The sequence below is a fragment of the Bos mutus genome, chromosome 11 (genome assembly GCF_027580195.1).
Source record: "Bos mutus isolate GX-2022 chromosome 11, NWIPB_WYAK_1.1, whole genome shotgun sequence".
In the NCBI taxonomy this organism is placed as follows: Eukaryota; Metazoa; Chordata; class Mammalia; order Artiodactyla; family Bovidae; genus Bos; species Bos mutus.
In genome coordinates this window covers 7,875,318-7,886,233 of record NC_091627.1, presented here as the reverse complement: position 1 = coordinate 7,886,233, position 10,916 = coordinate 7,875,318, and the positions used below count along the sequence as shown (strand labels likewise).

The window sequence follows — 10,916 nt, the reverse complement described above, 5'->3', positions numbered from 1 at the left end:
CTTTCATTCATAAATTTTTAAAGAATATATAAGAATAATACAAGAAACATCCATGTATCCTCTACCCCAAACTTGCATTTTTTTCCCCTCTGTGAATATATATCTACATCTCTCTTCAGCCTCCCAAATATATACATGGTCTTATATTGAACTTACTGTTCCTACAATATATTTTTTCAACCAATAGATCATGATTATTTTTCTCCAACAAGTTTTTGACCTGTTGATTTTTTTCTGACTAGAAACATATCCCTTTGCAAAAATACTTAAACATGATAGAAATTTACATCTTACAAGTGAAAATCTCTAACTCTACCTTCCAGAAATAATCAGTCCTGAGAGTTCAGTGTGTAGTCCTCTAGACTTTTTTTACATGTATGTATCCACATGCTGCTGCTGCTGCTAAGTCACTTCAGTCGTGTCCGACTCTGTGCGACCCCATAGATGGCAGCCCACCAGGCTCCCCCGTCCCTGGGAATTCTCCAGGCAAGAACACTGGAGTGGGTTGCCATTTCCTTCTCCAATGCATGAAAGTGAAAAGTAAATGTAAAGTTGCTCAGTCATGTCCGACTCTTAGCAACCCCAGGGACTGCAGCCTACCAGGCTCCTCCGTCCATGGGATATTCCAGGCAAGAGTACTGGAGTGGGTTGCCATTTCCTTCTCCAGGGGATCTTCCCGACCCAGGGATGGAACCCAGGTCTCCTGCATTCCAGGCAGACGCTTTAGAACAATTGATCTATCTTACTTTTAATGGCTCAGTCATCTTTCCTTGAATATATGTAATGTAATTTATCAAGTGGGCTTCCCAGGTGGCTCAGTGGTAAAGAATCCACCTGTCAATGCAGGAGATCTGAGACGCTGGTTTGATCTCTGGGTTAGGAAGATCCCTAGGAGGAGGGCATGGCAACCCACTCCAGTATTCTTGCCTGGAGAATCCCATGGACAGAGGAGCCTGGTGGGCTACAATCCATAGGGTCACAGAGAATTGGATACAACTGAAGTGACTTAGCACTCATGCACAATTTATCAAGTAGCTAAAATTCTTCATCCTTTCACAAATATTAGTCATTTCAGTGAGACCTCAGGTTAGACAGATCTGTGAGCTGGGATCCAGAATCTATAAGTGCCCCATCCCACCCTACCCTAACTAGTCTGTATTCTCAACTGCACTGTACCAATCATTCTTTTTTCTTTTTTAATCTTTATTTACTTGGCTGTACAGGTCTTAGTTGTGGCACATGGGATCTTCAGTCTTTATTGTGGTATGCAGAATCTTTAGTTGCAGCATGTGGGATCTAGTTCCTTGATCAGGGATCAAACCTGGGCCCCTTGCATTGGGAGAGTGAAATCTCAGCTACTGGACCACCAGGGAAGTCCCTGAATCAGTCATTCTTGCACCAGATTTTAGATAGAATATGCACAGGTGTACACTAGTCTTCCCAGGTGGCTCAGTGGTAAAAATTTCGCCTGCAATGCAGGAGAGCTGGGTTTGATCCCTGGGTTGGGAAGATCCCCTGGAGAAGGAAATGCAACTCACTCTAATATTCTTGCCTGGGAAATCCCATGGACAGAGGAGCCTGGTGGGCTTCAGTCCATGGGGTTGCAAAAGAGTTGGACATGACTGAGCATGCACTGGGTAAATACATACTATCAATTACATTTTTTTTTAAATTCGGCTTTTGCTCTGAATCGTACAAAGTTTCCTTTTCCAGAAGTCTGGACCACATGGAGCCCTTTTTTTGCCTAGTCTATAGGTGAGCTTGAGGGGACTCCTTTCCCCCTTTTCCCTGAGTCTCTCACCTCTTGGGAAGGTAAAGAAGGGGGAGTTCAAGGAAAGTCATGTTAAAGACAACAAGGGCTGAAGGAGAATTTCTCTGAAATCTTCATATACCTCCATGGTTATTCCATTAAAATATATTCTCAAGTGTGTAATTTCTGGCTCAAAGAGGATGTTGGGTTTTAGGTTTTTGGTGTACAATGCTCAATCATCCTATCAAAAGGTTACATCAATTTTTAAACCTACCAGCGATGTATGGGACTGCTTGTTTCCCAACATCCTCATCAGTGTTGGGTGGTTCCCTTAAAAAAAAATAACAAAGTGGCTGGTGCTGACCAGGCTCTAAGTGGCTTGAATTCAGAAAATTCGATCCATCACTTCTTGTCCTTTTGGCTAAGATAAAGTGCAGATGACACTACTCTTATGGCAGAAAGTGAAGAGGAACTAAAAAGCCTCTTGATGAAAGTGAAAGAGGAGAGTGAAAAAGTTGGCTTAAAGCTCAACATTCAGAAAACGAAGATCATGGCATCTGGTCCCATCACTTCATGGGAAATAGATGGGGAAACAGTGGAAACAGTGTCAGACTTTGTTTTGGGGAGCTCTAAAATCACTGCAGATGGTGACTGCAGCCATGAAATTAAAAGACGCTTACTGCTTGGAAGGAAAGTTATGATCAACCTAGATAGCATATTGAAAAGCAGAGATATTACTTTGCCAACAAAGGTCTGTCTAGTCAAGGCTATGGTTTTTCCTGTGGTCATGTATGGATGTGAGAGTTGGACTGTGAAGAAAGCTGAGTGCCGAAGAATTGATGCTTTTGAACTATGGTGTTGGAGAAGACTCTTGTGAGTCCCTTGGACTGCAAGGAGATCCAACCAGGCCATCCTAAAGGAGACCAGTCCTGGGTGTTCATTGGAAGGACTGATGCTTAGGCCGAAACTCCAGTACTTTGGCCACCTCATGCGAAGAGTTGACTCATTGGAAAAGACTCTGATGTTGGGAGGGATTGGGGGCAGGAGGAGAAGGGGATGACAGAGGACAAGATGGCTGGATGGCATCACCGACTCGATGCCCATGAGTTTGGGTGAACTCTGAGAGTTGGTGATGGACAGGGAGGCCTGGCATGCTGCAATTCATGAGGTCACAAAGAGTTGGACACGACTGAGCGACTGAATTGAACTGAAAGTGCATAAAACATGATCCAGATCCAAAATGACATCGGGGAATTTCCTGGCAGTACAGTGGTTAGGACTCCTTGCTTCCACTGCAGGGGGCAGTGGGTTTGATGCCTGGTTGGGGAACTAAGAGTCTGCAAGCTGCATGGTACAGCTAAAAAATATCAGAATCATTTGAATTCTGTACCTGCATTTTTCAAATACCACAAAAGGGACAGATAGCCAGACCACAGTTATACTTTAAAAGTCACTCTTTTCTTCCCAACCACACGTCCTTCACATACTACAGGTGTCCCTGTTCCCCTGTCTTCAGCACCCCACCAATGCCTCTCTGTTCCTCTTCTTGTGAGATCTTCATCTTTCCTGTCATTCACCTCTAGCGCGTGTGTGTGCATGTGTTGTATTAAGGGGGTGAGCTCTCCACCCTTCTCTATCACAAAGTCCCCTAAGAACTGCACCAACTGAGATAGACCCTCCTAAGACGGTAGGTAGGGGACAAACCCACAGGCAAATCCTCCAGTGGTTGGGGAGGAAGCATCCCATCTGGTCATGCTAAAGTGGTTGGCTGTGCGCTCCTTAAAGGCCAAGCGGGACATGTTAGTTTGGTGTCCCTTATACTGGGCTTAGCACGCAGTTAGGGACTTAATGTTCGTTCATTGAATGTGGGAGCACTGAGAATCGATCAACAGCTCTTGTGCTGGGGGTTGCAAGAGACATTCCACAGAGATGTTTGACATAGGCCTGTAAACAAGGAGATTATCTTGGGCTGCTTAGAATGACATCACCTCCTTTCAAGTGGGGGGATAAGGTGGTGGAAGTTAAAGGTGAGGGAAGGTGAAGAGAAGATGGAGGAAATTCCACTGGATGGCTTTTTTTTTTTTTTTCCCTCTATGAAAAAGGAGAGTTGGTGTATGGGATGTGGAAGAGGCAAAGATTTAGAAAAGCCAGTGTGGTAAACACTTGCTGGACAGTGATAAAGGCTCAGCTGAGGGTGAAGGAAATGATTTGTGCGTTTGATCTTTGGGGAGACTCACTCACGTGGTTGGATTAAGTAGTGATTGGGGCTCCATCACTTAACAGGGAGAAAATGAATGGATCAAGGGAGTGGATGGCTCCCTAACATCGAGGAATGACTACGCATTAGACAGTGGGGGTTGGGGGGGGATGGCAGAAGTAGTAGTTTTGTTTGGAGGGGGAGGGGACCTGGAACTTGAGATTTAGCGTGGACCGGTGTGTAGATCTTGGGCCTGCACGGCTGAGGTGCGGGCAAGGTCACGTAGATGAGGATGTTAAGGAACTGAGACCAGGCTGGCCCTGAGGATGTCCAAATCTTCCAGAATCCAGGGTGGTTCCATGAGCCACGTGACAGCAACCCCCCCACCCCGATTGGCTAACAGTGAAGCATAGTTGAGAAGATGGCGACTCAGCGAGAACTTCAGCGGAATAGGTCTGTACACACAGCGGGAGTATAGTGTGCAGGAGGGTGGTGAGGATCTAGGGGAACGCGCGGCCCCCTCCTTCAGCCTGGACGAAGACAGATAGTGCAGGACGGCGAGAGAGTCTGGGTGGTGTGCAGAAGTGGGGGTCCATTTCTGCACTAACGGAGGGGGAGAAGAGACAGGGCTGTATTTTCAGAAGCAGTGGGCAGCAGCTGCGGACTCACAAACATATTTGGTGACCCCTCTCTGAGCCCAGACGGCAAAGCGTCTGCCTGTAATGCAGAAAGACCTGAGTTCGATCCCTGGGTAGGGAAGATCCCCTGGAGAAGGAAATGGCAACCCACTCCAGTCCTCTTGCCTGGAAAATTGTATGGATGGAGGAGCCTGGTAGGCTACAGTCCATGGGGGTCGCAAAGAGTCGGACACGACTGAGCGACTTCACAGGTTCACTCTGAGCCCAGTGGCCCAATATGAACCAGAGAGAGCGGGCTGGAATTTGGTTGCTACCCTGAGTGAGGGAAACCGAGGACGATAGGGTGAAAATGGCGGAGGCGGGGGGTTAAGCTCGGCCTTGAACGGCTAGACAAGCCGGGGCCTGGCCCGTCGGTGGCGTCGCGCATCTCCATGGCGACGCGGCGTGGCGCCCGGAAGAGGGCGGGGCTTCTGCTGCGGCTGAGGCTGGCAAGGCATCTCTGTGACGCCGGGGGCTGGGCCTAAATGGCTAAACCCGAGAGGCTCCTGGGGGGGTTTGAACTGGCCAATGGGCGAGCTGCCGACCGGGTGTCGGAAAAGGAGGCGGAAGCGGGGAGGAGTCGCCGCCGGGGCCGGACTGCATCCGCCGCGGCGTCTCCATGGCACGGCCCTGGCCTCCGACTTCAACGACTTCATAAGGCGGCGTTTCTGGGCGCAGCCGTGTCGCTCCTGGTGAGAGGCCGCTGGGAGGCGGGACCCAGGCCGCTCCGGTGGGGGGGGGCGGCGCTGTCCGTCGGGATCGCTTGGTCCTGCTGCCCAGACCCCCCGACCCACGCACCCAGGCCGCCCCCCGCCTGCACGCTTGTCCCACTCCGGTCAGAATCTGGACGAGCACCCCCCGCCCCCGCCCCGCCCACCGGCGCGGGCCTTCTCCCGCTAACGGGCGGGCATCTCCTCACCTGGCCACACCAGCAGGGCGCTCTGCCACCTCCTCCTCTGCTGCCCTCCGGCAGGGCTTCGCCCTCCTCTCTATGGGCAGAAACGGGGCCCTTCCAGCCCGCTGGTGGGTGGTCGTCCTTCCTCTCTCCGCCGACGGAGACTGGGCTCGCACCCTCTTTTGCCCCGGCCGGTGGGCCCCGCCCCGTCCGCCTCGCCCTCCCTGGAGCGCCTCGGCCCGGCGGTTATTTGGGCCGGGCTCCTCGTAGGCAAGCGCTGTCCTCGGGGACCGCCTCCCGAGGCTTGCCTCCCTGGCTTGGAAGGGCCTCCCTGGTCCAGCGGGCCTCCCTACTGGGGAATCCTGCCCTCGGCTCCCTGCCACAACCCGGGGTCGAACCCGCTCTTAACTCGGATACTAAAATCCCAGCGGCCGCCGCTGCTGCGCCTCTGGAGTATTTTTTACCTCGTCCGTCGGGGAGTTGCCCACTCGCTGCCCCCTTTGCCCCGCCCCGTCAGCCTCCGCTCCTCCCTCCTCCAAATGCTATTGGCCTCCTCGGGTGTCTATTCTGCCGGGAACGCCCCTTCTCCTAGGAGACTGTTGCCCTGGCCCCGCCCCGAATATCCCTCCAGCTCCCAGCGCCGGTTCCGGCCCTCTGGGGCCCACCTGGGGCCTAGCGGTTTTCTCCCAACTTCCTCGCAACGCTAGCCAGCATTTCAGGTTTCCACCACCCCCGCCGCTGGTGACCATCCCACCTTCCGTCTCGCTGGGGGGCCTGGGTGTGGTGGTCCTTTTCCCTGGAAGTTCCGCCCCCTGTTGTCCCTCCCTGGGGAGCGGAGCTCTCACCGCCGGGTCGCTCAGCCTGTCTCCTATCTTCCTCCCCACCCGCACCCCCACCCCACCCCACCCCCCAACTTTGGCAGGACAGTTGCTGTGCGACTTGGACAGTAGAGGAGCGTCTCCCAAGTTTTCATCCAACAGCCACCCCTAAAGCTTCCACCCTCCTCCCCTGAGAGGACGTTTGATGCCGGGCCCCTGAGATTCTCGTTGACAAGCCCCTCTGGGTCCCCCTGAGCCAGAATCTGCTGACCCATTTGCCCACCTTTGGGCTTCGATGCCTAACCATGTCTGCCTCATCCTCAGGCGGCTCCCCCAGGTACTGCCGTTGTGGGGGGCACCTCTGCCAACAGGGCAGGGAAACGTGGGCAGGGGCTCCCAGGTCGGGCTGGCTGAAGGATTCTTTTCTCAGCTTCCCTGTTTCTGTGTACTGAAGGCCTGGACCAAAACATTCAAAACTAATTTTTCGGAGGAAGGAGGAAAATGCACTCACATGATACCCTCTCTGCCTCCCTCTGGCCCTCTCAGGTGCCCCAGTTTCTGGTAGCAAATAGGATCACCATTGTTGTCACTGGAATACTAGGCTCAGATCTGTTTTGAAAGGAGGCTAGGTGTAAGTAAATAACCATGTAAGAAGTGGATGTTGCAGTTAGCCATATGTTGATGGAATCCAGGTAGTCTGATGGAAAGCCTACTGAGAAAGAGAGCTTTCCCACATCTATTGACTTTTAAGTGTTCACAAATAATCTGAGGAGGAGAAACACCTGTCTACCCAGGTTTGGTAATTCCTTGGCTAGATGATTAGTAGGACTCTATTTTTTTTTCTTTTTTACCAAGGTGTGACATACATACAACAAAGTGTGTGTTAAAGTGCTTCAGAATTTTTCATTGCGTTTTTATGTTGCGTGTTTTTTTCCCCAAAATAATGGAGGGTGAGGACAAGGTCGTATTTTGGGGGTCTGTCTTTTAGGCAGTGGGATGGATCGCAGGTCCCTTCCTGTCTTGGAGTTCTTGGATGTACTTCTGCCAAAATTTGGAGATTAAATATTTGCTTTATTTGCGTATTTGGTGAGGGGGCCATTTATGTATAAGTAAGATGTGGTATTACAAAAATTTTTTTAAATGATAATAACCCTACCTCTTAGGTACTTAAAGGGTAGCAAGTGAAATATTTTAGGTAATAATCATTTTTCATCCTCTTAGTTGAATATATGATGGTTAATTTTATGAGACTGAGGCCCAGAGACTATTCCAGAGCCTATGGCTCTGTCTTTTCTGGTCAGTCGTTCACTGAGCATTGTTCCAGGCAGTATTCTGGGCACTTTGACCCTCATCCAGGCTACTATGTTGACTGTTAGCCACATGCTGTTTGCTTTTCATCTCCTGAAAGGATGACAGCTGGGCCTTTCAGTAAAAGGTCACAATACGTGTGACGCAATGGCAGGCTAAAAAGCCAGCGCTGCGCATGCTCACTGCCCCATGTCTCCATCCTCCTGCCAGGCACACCATGAGTGTTTGGTGCTTGTGTCAAAGGAGCCAAGTAATTCCAGACTGGCTCTCCTAGCCGTGAACTCGTTAGCCATATGTAGTATATAGCTTCTGGAGAGCTAAGAAATAAAAGAGCCCTAGGTTTCTGCTTATAATCTGGTTCTTGTGCCTGGGTACAGGTTTCCATCGTGTGGAAAGAACGGAGTAACGAGTCTCACGCAGAAAAAGGTCTTGAGGACACCTTGCGGCGCACCCAGTGTTACCGTGACGGTAGGTGACATGCGCTCGGAGCAGCCCCTCCACCTGCGGCCCTGCCAGAAAAAAACGCACGCTTCTGCTGGCACCCCGGTGGCCAGGCGCTCTGTTACATGCCTTCATACATAGACTGCTCATGGATCGATTTGGCTTTGCCTGTGGTAAGGCTGCCGGGTGTGAGGAGGTTGTCTTACTCTAATCTTTCTGGACAGATTTCAAAAATCATAAAACAAATTTTCCAAAAAGAAAGAAGGGAAAAAATGTAAAAGAACTGGGACTGATAGGAGCTGCTGGTGGGCGAGGGGGTCTGTGTTTGGCCCTGCTTATGTTGTCTTTAGAATCTGTACAACCTTCTCATCTCGGCATTTCTTCCAGCTTTCTGTCTTGATCGTCTTTTACCTGCCTGCTGCTTGTTGTGCCTTGCACCCTAACCCTTCTGTGTGTTTCCCATGCTAATCCGCATGCCCCATTCAGATTTAGCATGGCGGCCTCACCCGCTTTCCAGCTGTGCTGTGCTGCGTCTCAGGAGGAGCCGTGCGTTCCAGCAGGCTTGCAAAGAGATGGAGCTCTGAGGCCCCTGGGGCCTTGGGTTTAGGGCTCTTGTGTAGAACTCGTGGGTCGCTCAGCCCCTGTTCTTGGGTGGCCTTGGGTCTCCCCAGTGGTCTTCAGTTGGCATCTCTGCATGAGCCTGCTGAACGGCACACCCATCTCGCTTCCCGCCTGCATGCCAGTAGTGCTGGTCGCTGTCCTGCTCGCTTGATGGCTAGGCTTTCAGTGGCCCCCAGAGGCTGTGAGCTCGGTTTTTATGCCCAGTTTACTCATCCGCAGATCAACCTTTTTTGTGTTGTCCTCCCCCGCCTGCCAGAAGCGAACCATGAAGGACCGCTCTTCAACTCCCCCCTTACATGTTCACGTGGATGAGAACACCCCTGTCCACGTCCACATAAAAAAACTCTCCAAAACGTCAGCGACCAACAGCCAGGTAGGAGCATGCCAGGGGGGTGAGGCCAACGCACTCACTTTCAGAGGTCGGTCGCCTGGTTGGAAGGTAGGCAGGACAGTCACCCAGAAAAGGCAGCAGTAGCCTTGGTCAGAAGAGGCTCCCCTGCAGAGTTGGAAGCGGACGCCACTTGCAGAGTGACGCCACGGCCAGCTGTGTAGGGAAGTGACCCTGGGTTTGTCCCTTTCCACAGAAATCTCATAAGCGCGGAATGAAAGGGGACACCGTGAATGTGCGGCGGAGTGTCCGGGTGAAAACCAAGGTACCTTGGATGCCCCCTGGAAAATCATCCGCCCGGCATGTGGGATGCAATTGGGAGGTAGGCTCATTCTTGTTCAGGCTTTTCTTCTCGGACTGGTCAGGTTCTAGCAGGCCTCATGCTCGGTACGGTTCAGGGTTGGCTGTAGCTCTCAGAGACATCCCAGTGGGTCCCGCTTACTGAGTGCCTTGCTAAACCCTGAAAGTACGAGAATCTTCTCGAGTCCTTCCAACACCGTAACGTGGTAGCTGCACCCGCTCTCCCAAGGTGCAGATGAGAACCCAAGGCTCAGAGAGGTGAAGTGTCACAGAGGGAGTGGCAGAGCTGGAGGTAGGGCTCAGGGTGTCTTGTTCTAGAGGTGGTACCCGGAGCCTCTCTGATTTGTATGTGAGGAGCTAATACTGTGCTGGTGTCTGAAGCAGGCTTGACAAATGTACACCAGAATGTACACATCCAGGAAGGCATCTTCTCTTTTGTGGTCACCCACATAAGAGACCATGCACTTACTCCGTAGATAATATCAGAACCACTGGAATAGGGACTTGCCTGGTGGTGCAGTGGTTAAGACTCAGCCCTCCCAATGCACAGGTTCTATCCCTGGTCAGGGAACTAAGATCCCACATGCCGCGTGGAGTGGCCAGAAACTTAAAAACAACATACATTGAAATAATCTCCTGAGGAATAATTGCCTTCAGTATTAGTTGCCAAGGTACCAGGAGAACTGTTGTCTCTTTTTGGCCATGCCTCAACACGTTTTGCTTGTCCGTCCATCCTTCTGTGCAGTAATTCATGCATTTCTTGAGACATTGCTGTGCACTGGGGTTTCAGCTGCAAACTGGCAGCTCTGCCCTCTACGCTTACATTCTGGTCAATTGCAGTGAAGAAACCCAACCATAAGACAAGGCCTATGTCTGTGTTTTAGACCGAAGTCTCATGATTGAGACAAGTAAAGGCCTTGAGACTGCAGTCGGCCAACCATATCTGCCGGTTCTGTGTCTGTGGAGTCAACCTTCCAGAGATAAAAAACAAAAATCCAGAAAGTTCCAAAAAAGCAAAACTTGAATTTGCTGTGTGCTGGCAACTATTTACATAGCATTTCCATTGTATCAAGTATTATAAATAATCTAGAGAAAATTTAAAGTGTACAGGAGGATGTGCCTAGGTTACATGGCAAATACTACACCATTTTACATAAGGGACTTGAGCACCCTCAGATTTCAGTATCCATGAGGGTCTTGAAACCAATCCCTGTGGATACCGAGGGATGACTATATCTTAAGAGGATGAGGCCTGCTCTATTTTGAAAGATTTATTCTTTTTATGAGAGCTTATTACTTTTAAAATTAGAAATAATCGTAATTACTTTGAAGTTTAGAGTCATACTTCATGCTCTTGACTCCCTGATTCTTTAATCCCTAAGAGACAAAGGGAGTTTGGTATTCTCAGGAGTACATGAAAAGTGTTCTGACATCTCTGTCCAAGGAAGATTGGAATTAAAATGATTTCTAAGATTTTCTACCATGTGTACCTCACTAGCAATCAGTGAAATGGAAATTAGA

At 50.4% G+C, this 10,916-nt stretch overlaps 1 protein-coding gene across 7 annotated transcripts in view; it reads left to right on the top strand.

Moving 5' to 3' along the window:
• Window positions 1-5,137: 5,137 nt before the first annotated feature.
• Window positions 5,138-10,916, top strand: part of ODF2 (outer dense fiber of sperm tails 2) — a 29,221-nt gene continuing 23,442 nt past the window's right edge. For 2 of the 7 annotated variants that reach the window (XM_070378899.1, XM_070378898.1), the window contains exons 1-4: window positions 5,138-5,316; window positions 8,023-8,113; window positions 8,964-9,080; window positions 9,292-9,417. In XM_070378899.1, coding sequence (XP_070235000.1) covers window positions 5,153-5,316; window positions 8,023-8,113; window positions 8,964-9,080; window positions 9,292-9,417 — 498 coding nt within the window. In that variant the 5' untranslated portion in view covers window positions 5,138-5,152. Of the gene's footprint in view, window positions 5,317-6,441; window positions 6,675-8,019; window positions 8,114-8,926; window positions 9,081-9,291; window positions 9,418-10,916 lie in introns of those variants that run through there. The other 5 variants (XM_070378903.1, XM_070378900.1, XM_070378901.1 and 2 more) reach the window with 5 other exon arrangements.